The sequence below is a fragment of the Phalacrocorax aristotelis genome, chromosome 6 (assembly GCF_949628215.1).
Source record: "Phalacrocorax aristotelis chromosome 6, bGulAri2.1, whole genome shotgun sequence".
Classification (NCBI taxonomy): domain Eukaryota; kingdom Metazoa; phylum Chordata; class Aves; order Suliformes; family Phalacrocoracidae; genus Phalacrocorax; species Phalacrocorax aristotelis.
In genome coordinates this window covers 1,693,216-1,714,075 of record NC_134281.1, presented here as the reverse complement: position 1 = coordinate 1,714,075, position 20,860 = coordinate 1,693,216, and the positions used below count along the sequence as shown (strand labels likewise).

The window sequence follows — 20,860 nt, the reverse complement described above, 5'->3', positions numbered from 1 at the left end:
AGCAAATATATTCAAGAGCAAATATTTCGTTGGGATATTTTAGGGATAATTAACAGGTTTGGTTGCTTTTGGCAGGAGTAATAATGTCAGTTTTGTGTGTTGTTGAGGGCGTAATATTCTTCTTTTAATGACTGAAAATGGAGGTCTCAGTGACAGATGTTCTTTGTTGTGTTTGGAGGAGCTCACCCAGCTATGTAGAGAAAAACACTGCACATGCAACAAAACTGTTCCGCTCAGCAAGCAGCTACTCTTCCACTGCTCTGAGAGTAGAAAGCGGGATACAACACCTTGCCCAGCACCACGTCAACACTCGGCATTTTGCATAACGCCCGTCAGGTAACCCAGTAGAAAACTGAGGTTTCCAGTTAGATCCACCTTGGTCTGCAGCTGTGGTTTTGCATAACTTTTCCATCCGTCTCTCCTTGCCTCAGCCCACCAGGACCCCCCGTCACTCCCGCTGTAGAGCTGCGGCACCCGTTAGCTCTGACCCTGTGTTGCAGCCGCTTTCCCACCCACGGTCACTGGGGGAGGGCTGCTTTCTGCTGCGGGTGATCTCCAGTGGCACGGAGATGCTGACCAGCTTTTGGGCTGGCATCGCATCCTTGTCCTGACACGGGAAGTTTGGTGACAAATATTATCTCTGTTTAAGTCCATGAATTGCAGGTGAAGGTACGCGGAGATGTGTAAGGAGCGTGGTAGGCGACAGCAAGCCATGGAAAAGAGGGAGAATCTAAGAAGTATCTGCAAAATAGCAATTGAATTTCTGCTTCTAGACCAAACGCATTTAAGTTTGCAAAATAAATGCAATCTTTTGTCCTGGAGGTAGCGGACAGCAGCGTGGAGGTTCATGTCTAGGGAGCCCAGGGGGGCAGCCACTGAGACGCTTGTCATATTTCTTTCTTTGACGGCTCCTTTCTTATCCACTTCTGATTCCTTTTTGTGGTTTGTCTGGGGTGGTGGGTGTTTGTTTACTGTCCCTGCCTCCGTGAGCTGTGAGAGCCCGGGGTTCCCCTTCCGGAGGTCGGGATGCAGCCGGGGGCGCGCGGGGAGAGGCCGCAGGCAGAGGGTGGGCTTCGCGCCGCGAGGCACTCAGAGGGCTGGTTGTTAAGCTCTTCTAGCAAAGTCTTCCCGGGAGGTGCAAATCAGCGACGCATCCTGAGGCAAAGAGCAAAAAAAGCTTTATGATTGCGCTTGTGTGCGGAGGCGGAATGAAATGCACAGTGGTTTCTGTTGAGACGTTCGTGTTTGGAGAATTGAGGCATCCTTTCCACGTGCAAAACCTGGAAGTCAGAGGAGCGAGCAGGATTACAGGCTTGTGGGCTTTTCCTGCCGGAGATTTTAGTTCAGATCCACAGTGGGTGTGGGCTGGCGTCCTCCAGTCACACCACTAGTCCTGTGACTAGTAACAGCGGCCAAAACCTTGCCTGTTTGTCTCCACTTCTATTTATCGGATTTGCATGTGAATTTTTTAAATGTATTGCATTAACAAATACGGGAACTGTTGGCTTAAAGCTATTTTTGTAGGTCCAAAACATAACCCAGCTGTGTTTAGCAAAATGAAATTTTGCTCCCATACAGATGTAAGTGCCAAGGAGAGTAGAGTAGAAATTATGACGATTGCATAATATTGTGCCCGTTTGCTTTAGAGGGGAGAAAGAAATCCTGTAAAGGGATTTATTTAAAAAGCTCTGCACGCATCAGGACCATGTGAACAGTCTGAGTTTCCAATACTTAAGCAAAGCATAAAGGTTACTGACAGAGAACATGTATTGACTGGGTCAAAAATAATCACTCTTTAAATGTCCCTGAATACTGATTTCTGTAGAAAATTGACATGGTTTGTGGCAGGACTATGATATCGGATATACAGCGTGCGTTTAAATGTGTCTCAAGCTAATCGTTCATGTGATAGGCAATAATGGCCCCAAATAAACAGCTGTGAAGGGTCTTTAGCCCGCTCTTAAAACTTGAGGGGAAGCCTTTATTTGCTTTGCTTTCCTTTTTTATTTGTTTCTTCTTCCACTAATCTGAAAATGTACATTTTATATGAAAATGCCGTGTTAAATGATTCCCATGAAACAAACTTGTTTACTTGTTAATTGCGCCTTTTAATGGCATGGAGGATATGTATTTGACCATTAAAATTAGCATCCGAGCATCTGGCTCCCAGTGGTAACTATAATTAGATATTTTATTCCACTCTTGCAACGCCTGTCCTTTAGACTGGCTGGCGAAGGGTAGAACAGCCTCAAACCTCCCTTTGCAAAAGCAGATCTGGGGTCCCTTTTCCTCTCAAAAATACAACCGGAGAAGGCAGTACAGGCTTTTCTCCTCGATCACCATTACATGAGGTTTGAGTTCGTTCAGGACGTGGGAGCTTTACACACGGTGCCCCCTCTCCCGGGGGCGAATCCCATCTCCCCGCTGCCAGACGTTCCCCGCAAGAGGGGAGCGCGCCGGGAGGCTCTCCGTGATTTTACTGGACGCGTTGCCCCGTTTGCGGGGAGGAGAATTCACGGCGCTGGAAGGAAGGTGCACAACTGGGAGTATGTCTTACAGTTAAATATTTAGGGTGCTCAACTGCAGGGAATAAGATACCAGTTCCAGTCCTTTTACTTCTCAAACAGGTGGGAAGGGATGGGGTGGGGAGGGTGGGGGGTGGAAGGCAAAATGTTGTGTTATTATTGCTTTAGTATGCAAAAATGTGATGAGGTACAACATCCCTTAGGTTTGCAAGGTTAATCTAAAAACAAAACAAACTCTGAACTTTTTTTGCAGAACTCCAGTGGAATTTCAACTAGACCAATGCCTTTATTGTTTTAGGCAGGGTGTGGTTGGAGGGTCAGTATTAATTTAGATACTAAATCCACGGAACAATCTTCAATTTCAATCTCTGCCGCTGGGTTTTTCCATTCTGTCTGTCTGCCTGCTGCGATGGGCCGGTGCTGTGCAGACCAAGCCAGTGTCCTGCACGGCTTTTGGAGCAGAAGCAGCTGCCAGCATCAGCCGTTGGCCACCCTCCCCTGCAGCGAGTGCCTGCGGCCACCGCATCGCTTCCCTCTTCCTCTCCCGGCTCGGTTTCAGCAGGACGTGACTGCGGTGTTGATGGAAGACTGGCCCCAAGTGCAGTGTAATTAAAGTCCCATCAGCCAACCCTAATTTTCTGTGTACCATCTACAGTTCTTTTAGGGACCAATTGACTGGGTATAACCTGAGCAAGATAATTTAATAGTATTAATAACACTGCAGCAATCCAATTAGGCCTAAATGAGTTAGGTACTGAGTTTCACTCAGAATTTTGTATTTCTTTCATCTTGCTTCCCTGGCCTGCGCATCATTATGCCCTGCGCTCTAGACATGATGAGAAAATTACTGTACCATTGCTGCTGATTCTTTAGAAAGGGAAAACCGGAACCAAATAATTTGAGTAGCAAATGCTGGTCTTTGAATCAGCTTGGGAATTAGTAGGATAAATAAACTAAAGCATTTTGAGTTGGCAGGCATTTCAAGATCAATGCTATCCAAGTTACACACATGCCATTTGGTGCATCTCTAGTTATTACCCTTTCCGTTTGGAAAGTAATATATCAGATTTGGCAGATGTATTCCTTTTCCACAATCATAAATAAAAGAAAAATAGAAGTTATTAGTTCATAAGCAGAGATAAACAAACATAAAGAGCTAATAAGTTTTTTTTGCAAAACTAGGGTAAGGTCAGCTCATGGCTATACCATGAGAAATAATGCAGAAAAGGAGTTTTCGGGAGAAAAATCAGAATTCCTGGATTTGCTTCTAGATGTGCCATTGTCATCCAGGCTTGTTATTCAGGACTTAAACATGCCAGTTGTTGAGCATTATGAGCACGTTAGAAACAAGCATTGGAACATTTGATTTTGACTGCTTAAATAGTAGCAATTGCATTGCCCTAACGTTGAGCTGTTTTCGGTGCCTTGGTACTTCGGATTGCGGGTTTCTGGTCGTTCTGCACAACGAAACCTCTCGGTGTCGGTGCTGTAGGACAGGCGCTGAACAAGTACAGCACTGGAGTCAGCGGGCGCGTGCTACAAACCCCGTGCTGATGGCTTGGGCCTCTCGTCTCGCTGTACCAGTGCTTTATTATACCTGGTAGTTTCCTTGGTCCCTTTTATCATGTACTTCTGCATTCGTGTACCACTCGCAGATCTTTGGATGGAAACAGTGTGGGAGTCAGCTAGACCATTTTAGCCTTCTCCGTTAGGAGTCGTACAAAAGGTAGCCTTAACTAATTATTTACTGTATCCCTCATGACTTTAAAGTTTTGTTATTTATATTCTAGCTGCAACATGGGTATATGTGAAATAGGATACAAGCAAACATGTCCAACCATCCTAAAAAGCAGAAGAAAGTGAAGATCTGAAATACCTTTGATTGAAAGGAACTCTATTAAGGCTCCTTCCACCAGAATAGTAAAATATTGAACAGTTTTTCTTATATGAGTATGTAACTGGGCCCCCTCACTTGGAAACGAAATCTTTCATCTTTTCCCTTTTTGTTTTGCGTGGCAGTGTGTACGGATCCTGTTGTGATCAGACCACTCCTACCGAGATCCTGGTGTTTGATGTGCGCGGGGTGGTTGGGGCCACAACACGGCCTGGTGCTTCACCCCTCCAACAGCAGACGCCGAGTGCCGTGTTAAATGGCAAGGCCGTGGCCATTTGGGCACGGTGACCCGTTGTTGGCGTGAAGGAGCGTGTTCCTCACTGCAGGCCCTTCTTGTCCATCAGAAGTGCCAGGCTTCGCTTCCAGCTGTGTTTCATTGAAGACTGTGACACTAAAGGACAAGCCAGCTTATGCCAAAAAGCGTTACATACCTGCGAGAGGGGTGTCCAGGCTACTGCTGCCATAGGTCTGCTTTCATTGTCCCCGTTAGTAGGCAGACAAGCTGTAAATTGCTCCTTTAGTTAAGGAGAATTGTATCTCCTTGTGTATGACAAGAGAAACATCAGGAGTTGGCAAAAGTGCAGGTTATGAGTGGGATGAATGGACGCTTTTGCAGACTGAAATTGTGGCTTACGAGTTCTGCCGGTGACACCCCCTCTGAGCTCTGACCGCTCCCGGTCGCTGTGTCTGCTAAAATCATACAGCTTTTTAAAAGGGCTTGATATTGTTTAGTGGAGTGCTTGACATAAATTCCCATGAATATATGTAGGCACGTCTGCTTTAAATACCTCTGAGTTGAAATCTTAATTCCTACTCGGATTTGGTGCAGTCATTAATCAGGAAGAAACACACCCACCTTCCAGGGGTATAATCTGTGTCAAGGCGTCGCTGGTTTTGACCCACATCTACAATTAGCTCTTCTAAGAAATCCACAGCTGGCAGATCGATCATTTAGGAAGGTAAAATGAGCTCTTGCCGTCGGCATGCAGCGGGTGCTGCTCACATCTCCTTCGTACCCTAAGTGCCGTGCGACGTGAGCTCTCTAACGAGGCTCAAGCGCGTGAGGTTCGATGCAGCTCTGTAACAAGGCTAGCGGTAATGAAGGCCTAACGAGCCTGGCGAGTGAGCGAGCTCGGTTCAGCCGCTGGAACCGGTTTCAGAGCAGAAAGGTGGCAATCCCCGAGCATCCCTTTGCAGGAGTTTGGCGAAGTCTCAGCATTTTGGGGTGTGTCGCTCTTTCCTGGCGGAATGGGTCGAGGTTTCTCAGAGCGTGGCTCACAGCGAGGACACGGGCAGGGGTGTAGACCTGGGAGCGTGCACCTGTGGCACAGTTCCGATGTCTTTTCTGATGAAGATGCAGGTGCGACGGGTTGGAGCGATGCCGCGTCTAGCGCTAAGGGGCGTTCTTTGGATAAAAAGTTGTGTCAGGGGAATTGCAGGAGCTTTTTCACCTTGAGATTGAAGGTTTTTGTGCTCTCCTGAGGAAAGTATGTACGTACCTTGCTCTCTGCACAACATGGGTAGCTTGATTTTGGATTTGTTTGGGGATTCTGCTTTGGCCCGTTAGTTAAATGATATATTTAAACTAATATAAATATCAAACAAAGGAGCGTGGTCTCCTAGAATGCTCAGCTCTGTAGACTGAGCCAAAGGAGGAGTCCTGACTTAGCAAGTTCGTTTCTAGAGGTGAACCAAAACAGCATGTGTAGAAGGTGTTTCTGCGTAGCTCTTACCTTGAGCGCTGCACGTGCTTTATGCCTTACGGCTGCTGAGGCACAGTGCTTGTCGTCTTGCTTGTATAACCACCTTTCAGACACTGCTATGAGTGAAGGCTATCGTACAGCTTATTAGTAAAAAATGTCTGGTGCTTTCAGTTCTGTCTGTCACTGCCAATCTTATATCATTGAATTTTCCTCTCTACAGATATCTCTGAGAATAAGGGGTTTTTTTGAAACATTTGCAAAAAGTGTTGGCAAAAAATACCTACCTGCTTCTGAGACTCAGTCTAGAAAAAGATTGTAGTGTTTCTAAGTAACGCGGAAGTGCTGGTCCGAACCGAGGGTGGGCGCAGACCTTCCTAGCAAGGAGCTGCCTTTGGTTATGGAGATGAAAATCCATCTTCATCAGGCCAAACTAGAGGACTTTGTTCACTCTCCACGTACTGAGCAGATTGCTGCTTTTGGCGAGTCTCGCGGAGCATCCTGGTGAGCACGGCCCTGGCTCAGGGGGATGCCAGAACTGCAGGGATTGGGCCAGGAAAGAGCTGCACCTTGCTGGCAGTGGGGTAAGGGACCTGACCAACGGGATTTGCAGGACTTGGGTCACTGGCAAACTTAAGTGCTGGCAGATTACTTTTCTGTGGTCCATACAGTATGAGCCAGTAGCTGAACTGAAAAGAGGTTATTATTTTCCATAATCCCTGCACCACATTAGTTAGATCTTCCAAAAAATAAAGTTTTAAGAGTGTCAGCACTTTTCCAGGTACACTTTCCCACTTAGCTGTGTCTCTAGAATAACCTGCTGGTGATTTCAAGGTGACCTATAGTTATAATTAAACCCTGATCTGTTATTCCTCACTGAAGGAAAGCTCCGACTGAAATCAGTGGGAGTGTCACTTGATTAAGGCGTTCCGGGCTGCTCCCACAGTGAGCCGTCGTTTTCCCCGTATGAAGCTGCAAATCTGACGTGTAAATATCCCCTTAATGCCATGCAACAGGTTTTCCTCCCCACCCCCAACAACAGATGCCTTCAGAGCACCCTTCAAAAAAATCAGATCATTTACACTGCACAGGTTTGCACTGTGCTGGGTTGTAGCAGGAGTTGAAAGAAAGCACTTGGAGACCAAACTTTCCCTTAAAAATTACTGTTGTTGGTCAAGGGGGGAAAAAAAATGACTGCAGCAGAATGAGCAGTGATAGACAAGGGCTGGCGTTATTAATTTTCAAAAGAATACATGATATTCTGGAATTAAGCCCAGCATGTAAGAATGGCAACATTGCTCCCCATGTGGGAGATGTTATTTTCTGTGTGTAAAATATTAAGGGCACTGTGAGCTTAGCCTACTTTGTAAAATATGGAAGCTGACTGTTCGACTGGATTCTCTTTTGACCAGTTTGACACTGAGGTGTGCTGGGAATGAAACGTCGGGCATGGCACAAAGGGCAGCGGCATAAACCCCCAAGCGCCCTGTCAGTCAGTCCTTGGCTTGGGGCTGATTACAGGAACTCTCATTCTAAGCCACTTACTTAAGGATGAAAACTTGTCCTAGATTACCTCTGCTTTCAAATGATAGATTTGCTCTAACCTGTCAACTTAAAGAGATAAGAATTGTGTACTATAAGTGCACATTTGCAAGCCCTTTTTTAACTTAAAATTGCAGGGGATGCAGGATGAATACCAAAGATGCGTGGTTTATCCCCTCCCATTAGTGAGAAGACAACACAAAGCTGTGGTCAGATATAAAAGCATTAAAATAATTCATTTTCAGTTTTTATTGTGTGTCAACAGAAATATATGATAATAAGCATTTTTGCAAAAAACTGTAGGTTAAGCGGTTTTCTCTACATTTAATGTAGAACTAACAGCCTTTGGATCTCATTAAAGATGTTGTTACAAGTGCTCAGTGTGACTTGTTTCTGGTGTCCTCAAAGCAGGTGAGATTGGAAGAAAATGATGACTAATATTAAATGAAAGAAAAAGTAAGATCAGGAGAGGAAAGAGAAAGATAAATGAGGTTTATATGTAGGTTAAGAACTGCTTGTCATGAGATCACCAGAAAAGAGCTACAGTGTAGGGACAGAAGTGATGGTTTCAGTTGAAGTTTAAATCAGAATTAATTTAGTGTGTTAAATACAAAGTGATGCAGAGGCAATGCATGCAGATGGTCATACCTCTACACAAATACCAACTGTTCTTTACTCTAGGTGGTAAGACCCAGTGCCAGGGGAATTTTGACCCGTGGTAGGTAATTCACAGCGAACATTCAGTGCGAGAGGAGCAGAGCAGGAGGGAGCCTCTCCCGGATGCACCTGTAGGTATTCAAGGTGTTACATTGAAATTAGAGTTTTCTTACTAGAGAAAAACACCGGTAGATGACTGACCTCCAGTGTTTCAGTTAACTTCCACCGGCTACCCAGGGAAACGCTGGTGCGCCGGCCCCAGAGGTGCTGGGGATGCAAACCCAGGCAACACCCCCAGGGCTGGTCCCACAGCATCCCCGTGTCTCCCAGCGCCGCGTGGGGTGCCGGGCTCCCAGCCGCGAGCCCCATCCTCCTCTCACGGGAGTGACCGAGTGAGCCAGTCCCGCGTCTTCCAAAAGCTTTAAGGAAGGTTATTTTCTGCACGTGTTCATGCAGCGCTTTGCGCTGTGGGATCCTTGCCCACGCCGGGGCTTCCCAAGGGCTGGCACAACATTGATGGGAGGAAGAAATTGGAGCTGTGCAGTTCCTGGGCGAGGCTGATCGTGGGGGCACTGTGCTCATTAATAGGGATCTGAATCAGCAGGTGCAAAGATGAGGGTCTGGCACTGTGGGAACGGCGTCACGATTTCCTGACGACATTTCTGATTTGTGCTGACAACGAAAAATTACAAGGTTTTTGGCTGGAAGACTTTGAGAAGCAATGTGTTTCTATCTCCTTCAGTTAGGAAGTTGTGAGTTGCTTGTCCTGTGTGTGTTTATGGACGGGACACTCTGTGATCTCGCAGCAGTCACTGTTACGTTAGGGCAGAAACAAGAGGGGTAGCAGTAGGAGAAACCAGAACAAAAAATATATGCGAGGACATTTTGCTTCTGTTTATAAAGAAGATAGATTGGAGGGATTTAACATAATTAATACAGCAGAGCAGGAAAACTTAGGTCTTGCTTTTCCTCTAAAGTAGCTTCCTTTTGAAGTGTCCCAAGACACCGAAGAACACTCGCTAGCACAAACCTCATAGTCTCTGGCATCGGGAGGAAGGCAGCGCTGGGCTGATGCTTCGTCTCGCTGATGAAGTGTTCCTGTGGAAAGGCACTGGAAGGAGGGGGAAAAACTAGCTGTCATGGGGGGGGGCGTGAGCTGCAGAGCTCGGGACCAGATTTCGGGTGCTCTGTGGGGAGCAGGGGTGCCCGGGCTCTGCCGGGTCCACAGCACCCCCGTCCCAGCAGAGATGCTCTTACAGCAGCTGGGGATCAGGTTTAGACACCGTTATCTCTGGGTTTTGGGGGCTGCTGGTTAACGTGTCCTACTTCTGCCCTGCAGAGATTTTAAAAGCTGCTTTGAAGTAGCTGGATTTTCACTTTGATTTAAAACAAGAGAACAGAAAGAAAATTAAGAGGACGCGTGAGCTCAAGTCTTTACCTCATTTCAGGGTGTCAGGGTGTAACTGGGCTCAAACCTGTGCTGAGGGCACCCAGGTTAAGAGGATGAACCCTGAGCCATGGCGAGCAGAGCTGGGTCCTGGGGTGGGACTGAGGTGGGACCATGGCTTTGGTCCCCGCAGGGAGGGGCAGGAACCATTGGCTTCCCAGAGCTGGCACGCTGTCGCTGCGCAAACAGTCAGTCTGTTTAAATAGAGGTTTTGTAGTTTCTGGGGTTTTTTTTGCGCTGTCCTGAAAATGCATTAAGCCTGCGCCGCTTGGAGTGCAGTGATTTGTTCGTCACAAGCAAAAACCACCGGGATTTTTTGCCTCCGTCACCTTGCAGGCTTCACACTCATCTTAAGGCTTTTCTGTCAATCCCTTGCAGGCAGTAAAATTAAAATAAGTTCTAGTTTGAGGTGAAACACCTTGCTTGGAGTGTCTGGGCAAGTTGTTGGAGTAGCTTTGCATCTTTCTCTGGTAGTTTGGCTTATCGTTGCTGTTATCTATTGAAGAGATTTTAGTTGATATTTTGCAGAAGGCTCTGTTGACTATGTATTATTGACATATTCTTAGCTTAAAACCATTACCATGTTAAAGCCCTGGATTTAGAAACTAATTACAAGACATTAATAGCTAAGCCCTAAGAGCTAAGTCATGCAAATATTGCCATCTGTAAAGTTGAATATACAAAAACTGTTTGAACTGCTGACTTAGTAACTGGAGTCTAAAAGCAATCTGTAAAGGTGGCAATAAATCTGAGCACAATCCTCCGCAATTGTTTTCTAATGTGGCTGTGAAATTAATGGCACAGTTGTTATGAAAGTCGTATCAGGGAACGTGGCAATTTTTTTTTCCCCCGAGTAGGTTAATTATCACTAATGTAATTATTTTTGTACTGATTTTTATTTTAATCAAACATTGCATGAAACCATTTAGTTCAGAACAAATAGCTTATTACAGAAATGTTTGTGCTAGTGAGGAAAAAAAGCAGCGATGTTTAAATTATACACATATATTGAATTACTTTATTCATTAAAATGAACAATTATGTTAGGCCTTGTGAGACAGACTAAGCATTTCTTGTTAATGTTTGTTCTGTAGTGAAAGTAATGAGCATTTATATTGGAAATGGATCCCATCCCTCTAGCTCGAGGCATTTGTGAGCTGGGCAATATGTAAGAGTTTGGGGGAAAAAGCATTAGAGTTAACCTCTAAGCAAGACGGATGCTGCGTCGCTCTGTGGCTGTGGGGAAGGCGCTGGATCTGCGAGGGAGCTTTTCCTTTTCTTCTGTGCGGTTTTTGTTCGTTTACTTTTGGGTTTGGTTTTTTCCTCTGTACTGCGGTGATAGGGCAAAAGGTAGTGTCCCACTGTAACGTAGCGGCTCTACTGGATCCAGGCACCGTGGAGCACGGCCAGCTTCGAAGTTCTTCCTTCATCAGTTGTTTTGAATGTCCCACAATGAACCACTTCATTGGTGGTGGCGTGTGTGTGTCCCATTTATCAGATAAAATCCTCAGTGGATGAACTATGATAGCATCAGTCAGCACATTATACTGTTGAAGATGTGCTAGTCAACATGGTGCTAAGTGGGTGACGGGTAGGTATGTGATTTTTCAAGACACGAGGCATGTGTCTACGGCATCTAGTGCAGTCTAGGTTTGCATCCTTCCCGGATTTGGCAGAACTGCAATGGAGGAGTTTCTTGTGTCCCTCAGTGCTGACTTGGTCAAGCGCTAAGTTCAAGATGCAAAATTGTTGGCCAGCTGTGCGTAGTGTGTCTGGCTGCATCTGTGAGTGCTGTGGCTTGGGCAGCATGAATTCCCTAATCCTCTGTGCAAGACCTGTGCTAATTGAAGAGTGCTTCCTCAGGATTTATGGAATTGTTTCCCTACTGCTTTCTAGATGATGATTAGCATTTTCAGATAATCACTTTTTGATTATGGGATCAGAGTTTATCATATTTGCTTATAGAAATGTAGGATTTGTAAGTCTATAGCGCTCTTCCCCTATGGATCTCAAAGATTTTGTCGGTCTTTGTTATAAATATAATTGGCAGCATCTCCAGCTTACAGGTGGGGAAATAGAAGAAGAAGATGCATGAAGTGCCTTGCCCAAGTTGATCAACCCAGCCTGGGGGCCAGGTCAGAGAAAGAGCATGAACCTCCTGAACCAAAATGCTCTGCTATTTTGGTTTTGTTGAAGGTCTTCTTACAGTAGTTGTGGACGACAGTCATCCTTGCTGTTTTATCAGGATTTTACGATCCTGATCCTGAAACTCTAAACCCAGAATCTTTAAGGAAGCAGTTTCCAGTTCATAGTAACTAAAAGTATTGGGAAGGAGTCACTCGACATAAGCAGGTTTAGGTTTAAGTAAATGCATTAAATGATTGAATATAACAATTACTTGTCACACCAGAAGTCTTTTTTTTAGATTCAGGTTCTCGAAAGCTAAATTATTTCAAGGAAATTGAAGTAAAAGCTGGAAGAAGGAGGGAGGGGGAAAGGGGGACAGAAAATAGCACATCAGGCACAATTATCAGATCCTAAAGCAGCCAAATACACAGATGAGCATTTTATTGCTTTTGTCTGCATTTCTGAAATGTATGTAATGAAACAAGATTTTGAATATTGAAACAATAATTTAGTTCAAAGACAAAAAATGTTTCCAAAGTATTCTTTTCTAAGTAGGAAAAGTGTCTCTAGCTTGACTCAGATTCTCATGTCCCAGTGCCAGGCTCTGGTGCCAGGTGGTTTCTCTGACAGGCAGTTTCCATCATTAATTTTCTTGCCAGAAGCAGCAGAACGCTGCAAATCTTTGAGGCCAGTGATACAGAGTTATCGTGGTGGTGTCCCAGGAGACCAGAGAAAGGACTTTCCATAATTTTGTCTGATCTTCTATTTACCTCTTTACACACAGTATCTGCTCAGAATAAAGTACCTCTAGGCTGTCCCAGATACCCAGCAACGCCATGGAATATGGTTGTGAATATGGAAATTCAGCCTTTTATAGTCATAAGGGACGGGTGGGGGTATGATAACACATTAATAATTCTGTGGTTCTGTGAGATATTAGCATGCAGAAAATTGGTGAGAATCCTTTCATCACTGGGTCAAAATCCATGCAGTTAGGGTGCCTTTCTCATTTCCTAGCAATACCTGCTGTAAAAAGGGTGTCAAGTGACTTTTGTGTTTAATAGTTATGATAGAAAATGGAGACTCCGGACTGGGACGATGTGTCTCACTTTCTGGCTGTACGCGTAAGTTATGGTTACCCTGTCTCCGTCTACTTTTTAAACGGGCAAGATGCAGATCAACGATTAAGAAGAGTAAAAGAAGATGCAAACTGTCGGGCGGTTGGTTTCTTAAGGAATTGCCGTGAAATTTTTCACACCCGCTTTATGGGTCAGAAATCTTGGCCCAGGTTCTTTTTCCTCACCATCTCTTTGGTTCTCTTTCGTGCTCACATCTTTTGTCGTGCCTCTGCAGCACGCTCACACGTGCCGGCTTACTCCAGCTCTCCTGGGAGGCGCCCGCACAACCTAGGAATTCAGCTCCAGATGTGTAAAGGGCTCGCTAGCCTTTGCTAGTTGGAGCAGTGACAGAGTCGGGCATGGAAATGGATTTCCTGGTTCCTTGTAAGAGCTTCCGCTAAGACCAAACTACCATTTACCCGTGCAATTAAATGAGTCTTTGTATTCTCCTTTATCATCAGTTTTCCTTCAGCTTCTGTAAGCTACATACCTGCAGCTCAACGCAGTATGAAGGAAAAGTTCATTGATCTTATTTTTTTTTTTCAAAATAAACTGTGAATATTAAAGGTTAATGAAGTTTTTCAAGCACAGCAGACCTCCAGAATCTCTGTTATTGAGGGATTATTCTTACAACATTCACAGCAGAGACCCTTAGTAGTACAGTATTTGAGCAGTGTGTGACTTTAGGGTTTGGGGGGGAGTTTAATATATGAAATGAAGATGAAACAGGTTCTATTTTGAATTAAATTAGGCAAGTGTAACTTAATCCTTCAATTTAAGACTTGCAAACCCCAGTCTTCCTGTACACATTAATAATCAAGGCAGATGATTCAAGAAACTCATCTTAGAATTTTTTACTTGTAGGGAAAATAGTGGCACTTGTAAGCATATAAGTAAACTAAAAAAAAAAAAAGCCGAAATTTTGTTGTTAATAACACTTATTCACATCGATCCCAGGAGATCAGGTTCTATATTTGGAAAAGCCATACACACACACACACACACACTCTCAGAGCAGCTATTGGAGCCACTGAAGTTGTGCTGGGCAGCTGAGTTGGTAACTGGTGCAGTGAATTGGTGCTGGGAATGTCAGGACATTCCCAGTGGTTCCAGTCTGGACTATTTCAGGGGGGCTCCAAAGCTAAACCTCCCTGTTCTTGGAAACTGCTGAGTGGCTTTAGTCTGGAGTATTTTGAAATGATTTGTGAGTCTAATTTTCTGCAGTACTTGGGAGCCTTTGTGCACATACTTTGGAGTTCAGGTTTCTTAAGACTGCAGAACAAGTGAGAGTTTCCATTTATTTAATATAATCATTTATAATTTGCATTCCCAGAAGCATGTGTGGTATTTCAAAAGCAGAATGTGACTTTGAAATGAAATATTATCCAATAATTGCATTTTTCATTTATGACTATTTTCTTTGTCCTTCGTATTTCTTACATGGCTCATATTGTAGATCTTGTCACGTTCTCACTGATGCCATGCCCTATATAAGACACAGTTCCACCTCATTTAAAATACTGACCTGGTCAGTAGTAGTTCCTAGAAGGGAGATCCCTTGTTCTGGTCTCAGTAAGAAGCCCCAAGCTCTAGATGCATAGGAAGCAGTTTTGTGAATGTAAGTCCTGCCTTCCCTCAAGCCATTGCAGTGTTCTTGCTAATTTTCATGAAACAAGGAGGACGTTTACACTCTACTTTTTAGCTGATGTCGTGTGTCATTCCATCAGAATTAACTACTAATAAACATGAAAAATAAAGGCAGTAAATATAGTCATGCATTAGAGTCCCATGCGAAGACACCAGCACATGTGGTTCCTGGTGCTTTTCCAGGAGTCGACCACAAGTAAAGTTTATCCATTTGGTTTTTCTCTGTTGTTGGTTCCCCCTTGGTCCTCCCCCTTCCCTTCCCACCCTGGCTGTCTGACAGTAACATCGAAATAACCAGCCTCTTTCTATTTCACATGTCTTGTAGATTGATGAAATGCAGTGGGGCAAAGGGGTGCATGAAGTCCCGTCCTCGGTCTGCAGCCTGCCTTGCAAGCCAGGAGAGAGGAAGAAGATGGTGAAGGGGATGCCGTGCTGCTGGCACTGCGAGCTCTGCGACGGCTATCAGTACCAGGCTGACGAGGTGACTTGTCTGCTCTGCTCGTACAACGAGCGGCCCAACGAGAACCGAACGGGATGCCGTTCCATACCCATCGTCAAGCTGGAGTGGCACTCGCCCTGGGCTGTGATACCCGTCTTCTTGGCCATGCTGGGAATTATTGCCACCATCTTTGTCATGGCAACGTTCATCAGATACAACGACACTCCCATCGTCCGGGCCTCTGGGAGGGAACTCAGCTACGTCCTGTTAACAGGGATATTTCTGTGCTACATAATCACGTTTCTGATGATCGCCAAACCAAACGTTGCAGTGTGCTCCTTCCGCCGTATCTTCTTGGGCCTGGGGATGTGCATCAGCTATGCAGCCCTGTTAACTAAAACAAACCGTATCTACCGCATATTTGAACAGGGCAAAAAGTCAGTGACAGCACCTAGGCTCATAAGCCCCACGTCGCAGCTGGCGATCACGTCAAGTTTGATATCTGTTCAGCTTCTAGGTGTCTTTATTTGGTTTGCAGTTGACCCACCCAACATCATCATAGATTATGATGAGCAGAAAACTATGAATCCTGATCAAGCCAGAGGAGTTCTCAAATGTGACATTACGGATCTACAAATCATTTGTTCCTTGGGTTATAGCATTCTTCTAATGGTTACATGTACTGTGTATGCCATCAAGACTCGGGGTGTCCCAGAGAATTTTAATGAAGCTAAGCCCATTGGATTCACTATGTACACTACCTGTATAGTATGGCTTGCCTTCATTCCAATATTTTTTGGCACTGCCCAGTCAGCCGAAAAGGTAGGTGAAAATGAACGAACGTGCATCTGACGTATCAGGATTCATTGCAGTTGTAAATTGCGCACTAATTTTCAGCTTTACATAGATTTTAAAAGGAGCTATCCAGTTAGCTCATTACTGAGACGTGTGCAATATATAGCACTATTTTCCTTCTCCATTTGGCTGGTGGGCTGTTCATCTGATAAACTGGCAAATGATCAATAGCAATCATATTAGCCATTAGTTTTATTGTTGCATCCATTTCAATTGTATCTTTTCAGTAGGAGAAGGGGGAATTAGCTGTCATAGTGTCCAGAAAGAGGTATCTCTTAATTAAATAATTTTGAATACTAGATGTAAGCAAAAAAACTGTCAAAAAATAGCCAAGAAACCTCCTGCACTTCTGGAGTTCAGCACGGAGGGCAGTGCTTAGTCCGGTGAGTGCTGTGCTTCACAAATCCCTGCCTCGGGGCACCTTTACACCGCAGGGTAAATGGTCTGTCCCGAGCTCCAGCTGCTGAGGCTAGACTGACAGTGCTATCTGTATGGGTTATTTTCAAACTAGCCCAGGTAGAGCTACCCCATAGCTCATGGCAAGGGTATAGCCAGAGTCCTGCTGTGAATGCCAGGTTGCTTTTCATAAGCGAGGTCCACTTAAGCCCATGGAGTTCATTCACCAAAAGTCGGTCCAAAAGGTTACACTTAGAAAAAGCACCTGAACATTAGGATCTAATCCGTTAGTGGGATTGCTATGAAAATTAATTATTGCAAAGCGCCGTCAGACTCAATTAAAGACTCCCGTTGTCTTTGAGAGGCTTGAGATGCTGCAGAGGGGTCTGCAGCTTCTCTGTACAGGGCTCAAGTGCACATCACTTCCATCCTGTGCTCACAGCTGCTGGCAGCTGAGGAGGGGGGCTGGGCACCTTAGGGAAACACACCCCGGCAATCAGAGCAGGCGTGAGCATGAAGAGATGCAAAACTTGGTCAACTACGGGCTTTGCTGCCAGCAGAAGTCAGGTTTAAAGTGCTCTTCGTGCATACATCGTATCAGCTCTGCTGGAACAAGCAGCTAGCTGGGACCCCAGCCCAGTGAGTTGCAGCTGAGGCGGTGATGGTTTAGGTACAAACGTTAACAGCCTCTCTTTTGTCTCGCACAAAGTAACACGGAGAAGGTCGCTCCCTTCTTCCCATCATATTTATTGGTGAGGATGGTGGCCTGGGAGGAAGAAGGCAATAAACAGCCAGAGGACAATATGATTAATTTTCCAAAACATTGGCGGAAGGTCTGTTGGCAAGGAAAAATCTTTTCAGACTTGCAATTAAATTTAAAAAGGGAGAACCTTGGTTTCTCTGTGCGTTTTGAGTAGACAGTGTTCAAGAGGTGAAAAATCAATCTATTATTACAATGTGCAGGGCTAAATCAAACTGTGAGTGGCTGAGCATCGGTTACCTCCCGGGTCTCAGGCCCTTCGTGCTCGTTCCTCTTGCTGCCCAAGTGACTCCAGCTAATGCTTGGTGACAGAGATCTGGTTTGACTTCTCTCTGTACCTTGTTCAGAGGTAGCTGTAATTTCAGAGTGATTTGGCAAATACCTGCAAGCCTAGTCTTTAGGGAGAAATGAAAATATTAGGCTGTCCTGAACTGCTGCCAGCCTGTTTAACCCTCCCCAGCCCTGACGCCATCCGCTTCCCCAGCCCAGAGGAAAGCACTGCCGTGTCTCCTTACCTGCGGCATACTCAGCCGAATGCAGCGTCATTGACCTCGCCTCAGCTGCTCTCCCTCAGATCTCACGTGGATTTAGTAGCATACCGTCAGTTATCTCCGCTTACGGAACCCAAACTTCCCTGCGTAGGAAAGAGCTTTGTCTTCTTGCTGCCTTTTCCCCCCCTCTATATCCATTTAACAATTTTTAGCACAAGACTTGGGCAAGCTCGCTGCTGTGGATAAAATTACTGCACCTTTTAAACTAGTGAGCAAATTTCAGATCCCAGCTAGCACATCTCCTTTTGTGCCGGGGATAGCATTTCCAAATTTGCAGCTGTTCAACTTACGGGTTATTGAAATAAAAATGCAGGAAGACAGTGGCGGTGCTGTTCAGGCAGGTCCTTCCTTTGGCGTCCTCTGCCATAGGACGGTGCCTGCTCCAGAGCTTTGTCCTTTGCAATTCAGGGGGTTGGTTGTACAGAGATTTGTTTTGGCGTCAGTTTGCCGTGGAAGAGGGGACGGATCAGCCAGGAGGAAACAGAGCTTATGGAGGTTTTCGCGTATCATCTCACCTCTGCAATGGACTTTACAGGCAGCCATTGCATCCCTAAAGGGAATTAATTTCAACTGGAAGGGGGCCTGCCAAGCCTTACAAATGCTTCAAACACCTCTGCTCTCCTTGTTGAGAGAGAGATAAGAAACAGCATAAGCGGCTTTAAATGCAGTTGGGCCCATTTGTAACCGTGGTCTGATGCAGGGAGCGTGGCTTTTGTGTTCCTGCCTGGGAATGCCTCAGGCCTGCAGGTGACCGAGATGAAGTCCTTTAGGTTGTCGCCCGCAAAGATTTAACCAGGTGATAGAAAGACCCAAAGAATTTCAAAGGCTGCTGCCAGCATCGGAAATCATTTAGTAGCAAAAGCTTTAGGTTTCCATGTAGTCACAGAGCCGAATTACGCTGTACTTCTTTGAAAGCGTAAGATTCTTGTACAAATGCGCGTAGGATGGCAAAAGAGATTATGATTAACTCGATTTCACACAGGGCACAGAAGAGGGTACTGGGCAAAGCGAACAGCCCTTTGCTTTGCTTTGCTGTGCTCCCGCCAAGGGGAGCATCCCACGCGGCTGCGCGGAGCCGCTGGCACCGGCTGCTGCTGCTTGCTGCAGCCCACGGGCAGCCGCAGCGGGGTCGTTTGGGACGGGGGACTTCAGCATCCGCTGGCTGTCGCAGCCCAAACCCCTCACACGCTGCTGGGGCTCATTGCAACGCGGAGGACTGAAACCTGCTACGTTTTGTCCAACGGACCGTCCAGTGTGATCGTACCTGTGCAAGGGGCACGCCTGCAGCGGGCGTGAATGCCCTTAGGTATAGTGCCTATAGGTGCTCCACTGGCTGCCCCAGCCTGCAGGGGTCGGCAGACGTTGGCTGCAGCGCCTTTGACCGGCACGCTGTGCCAAATCTGATCGCCAAAGCCAGGGCTTTGCTGTTGGGGCTTTCTCCCCCTTCTGCTCTACACAGAGATCGAGCTGCGGTAGCTCTGCGGCTTTGCCTTCTTTTCTGTCTCGCTTTTTCTGAGTGGGGGGTGAGGGGCTTGTACTTTTTCGTGATTGCTAGTGATTTCCTGTCAGGTATTTTTCTCTGGAAAATATTGTGTTTAAGCCTAGCCACACAGGTCTTTGCTGAAATGGAAATTGCACCTGCTGAAAATCTCATGCAACACGATCTTTTAAGCTGAGAAATGGTGTTATATATACTGTTGTGATTTTCATTGTATGGATTTATTTTGTTTTATCGATAAATACAAGCATAATGTTGTTTGGTAGAAAAGATATTGAAAATACCTACCTTGTTCAGTGTAGGAAATAACGAGAACAACAACAAAAAAAGAAGTAAAAGTATGCTGCAAGTAATTCATAAAAGGCATGTAATTCAAGCAGTAGCATTTGCAGCAGCCTGAAGGGAGGCGGTGTGGTTTGAGGAAAGCCAGATATCGGCGTGTGTGCTACAGGGCGGAGATAAAACATCCAGTGCATGGGAGGTGCCATGTGGAAAAAGCAAATTTCTGACCTTTTCACAGCTCGCGTTTACTCAGCCAGTTTCTTTGTCCGCTATCTAAAAATGCAGAAAACACATGGTGGGTTGTAATTTATAGGCTTAGCTTGGCAGCGCAGCACGTCGTTTCATAGCGGGTGTGCAATATGGCTGTCGCAGCCACGCTCCACCTCTCGTTGAGCTTCTTCGGCGTCGGCGCAATGGTCACACAGCCCTTGCTCCGTACCTGGGAATCACTGCTGCCAGCGAGGTTTTTGGCGTTGTGTTTTGAGTTTTTTTTTGTTTGTTTGTTTTCCTGAAACTATTAGAATATATTCTAGAATGCTGGTGTAACCTCTGGGGACCAGGACACAGTACTGGGGACTGGAATCGCGCCATGTCTTTGCTCAGAAAGATCCTTCCCTTAGTATGCATTTGGTGGAAAACCACTAAATATAGAGAGGAGTCCCTACGGAGAAAAGGGTGTCACTAACTCCTCAACTCTGAGCAGCTCCTGATGGTCAAAACCATCAGGGTCAGTGGGGTTTGGGGGTTGAGGACAGGGGACGGTGTCCATCCCCGCCTGCTGCCCAGCTCCTGCCTCGGTGCTGCTCACCTCGTTACCCTCGACATTTGGAGAGGGACTGTAGGCACGAAATGCTGCTTTTATGCTCCTGGTGTAATTGTTTTTGACAACACAACTATTTTAAATTCTCGGCGGATGTGTGGGTATCTTATCAGAAACAAAGTGGCCTCAAAGAGCTCTTAAACCAATTACAGGAGTCATAGCTCCATGGCAGAGTCAATACAAAGTGGCACTTGAAAAGAGCACAGATTGCTCTGTAAGGTCAGGCGAAGCACGGCTAAATCGATAAGCCAAACTGAGTCAAAATTTTAGAGTACAGAAGCGAACGGACGGGAAGGGATGCGGGTGGTGTGGGGACGTGTCCCGGGGAAGCTGCGCCTCACATCCTGCCCTGCACCGGGATTGATTAATCCCCACAGCCTCTTGGTTGCTTGTTCATCCACGTGTACTTTGATTTTCTGTTTCTGCCTTGAACTCATTCCCAGCGGCAGGGCACTGACTGCACTGGGGGTTTGCCGGGGTTTGGGGCCAAGTTTGCTCCTTCCGCAGGAAGGCTGTTCCCTGGCAGCATGCTCCGGCCTGAGCGACCTTTCAGGGGATGCATGTGAGATTAACCTGGTTTCACAAAGTCGCGTGTTCTCATT

General features: G+C 45.8%; 1 protein-coding gene across 2 annotated transcripts in view; it reads left to right on the top strand.

Annotated features, from left to right (window-relative positions):
- The window catches only part of GRM7 (glutamate metabotropic receptor 7), a 309,474-nt gene that overhangs the window by 223,105 nt on the left and 65,509 nt on the right, over nt 1–20,860 (top strand). For both annotated transcript variants that reach the window (XM_075095593.1, XM_075095592.1), the window contains exon 8: nt 14,983–15,918. In XM_075095593.1, the coding sequence (XP_074951694.1) occupies nt 14,983–15,918 (936 nt within the window). The remainder of the gene's footprint in view (nt 1–14,982; nt 15,919–20,860) is intronic.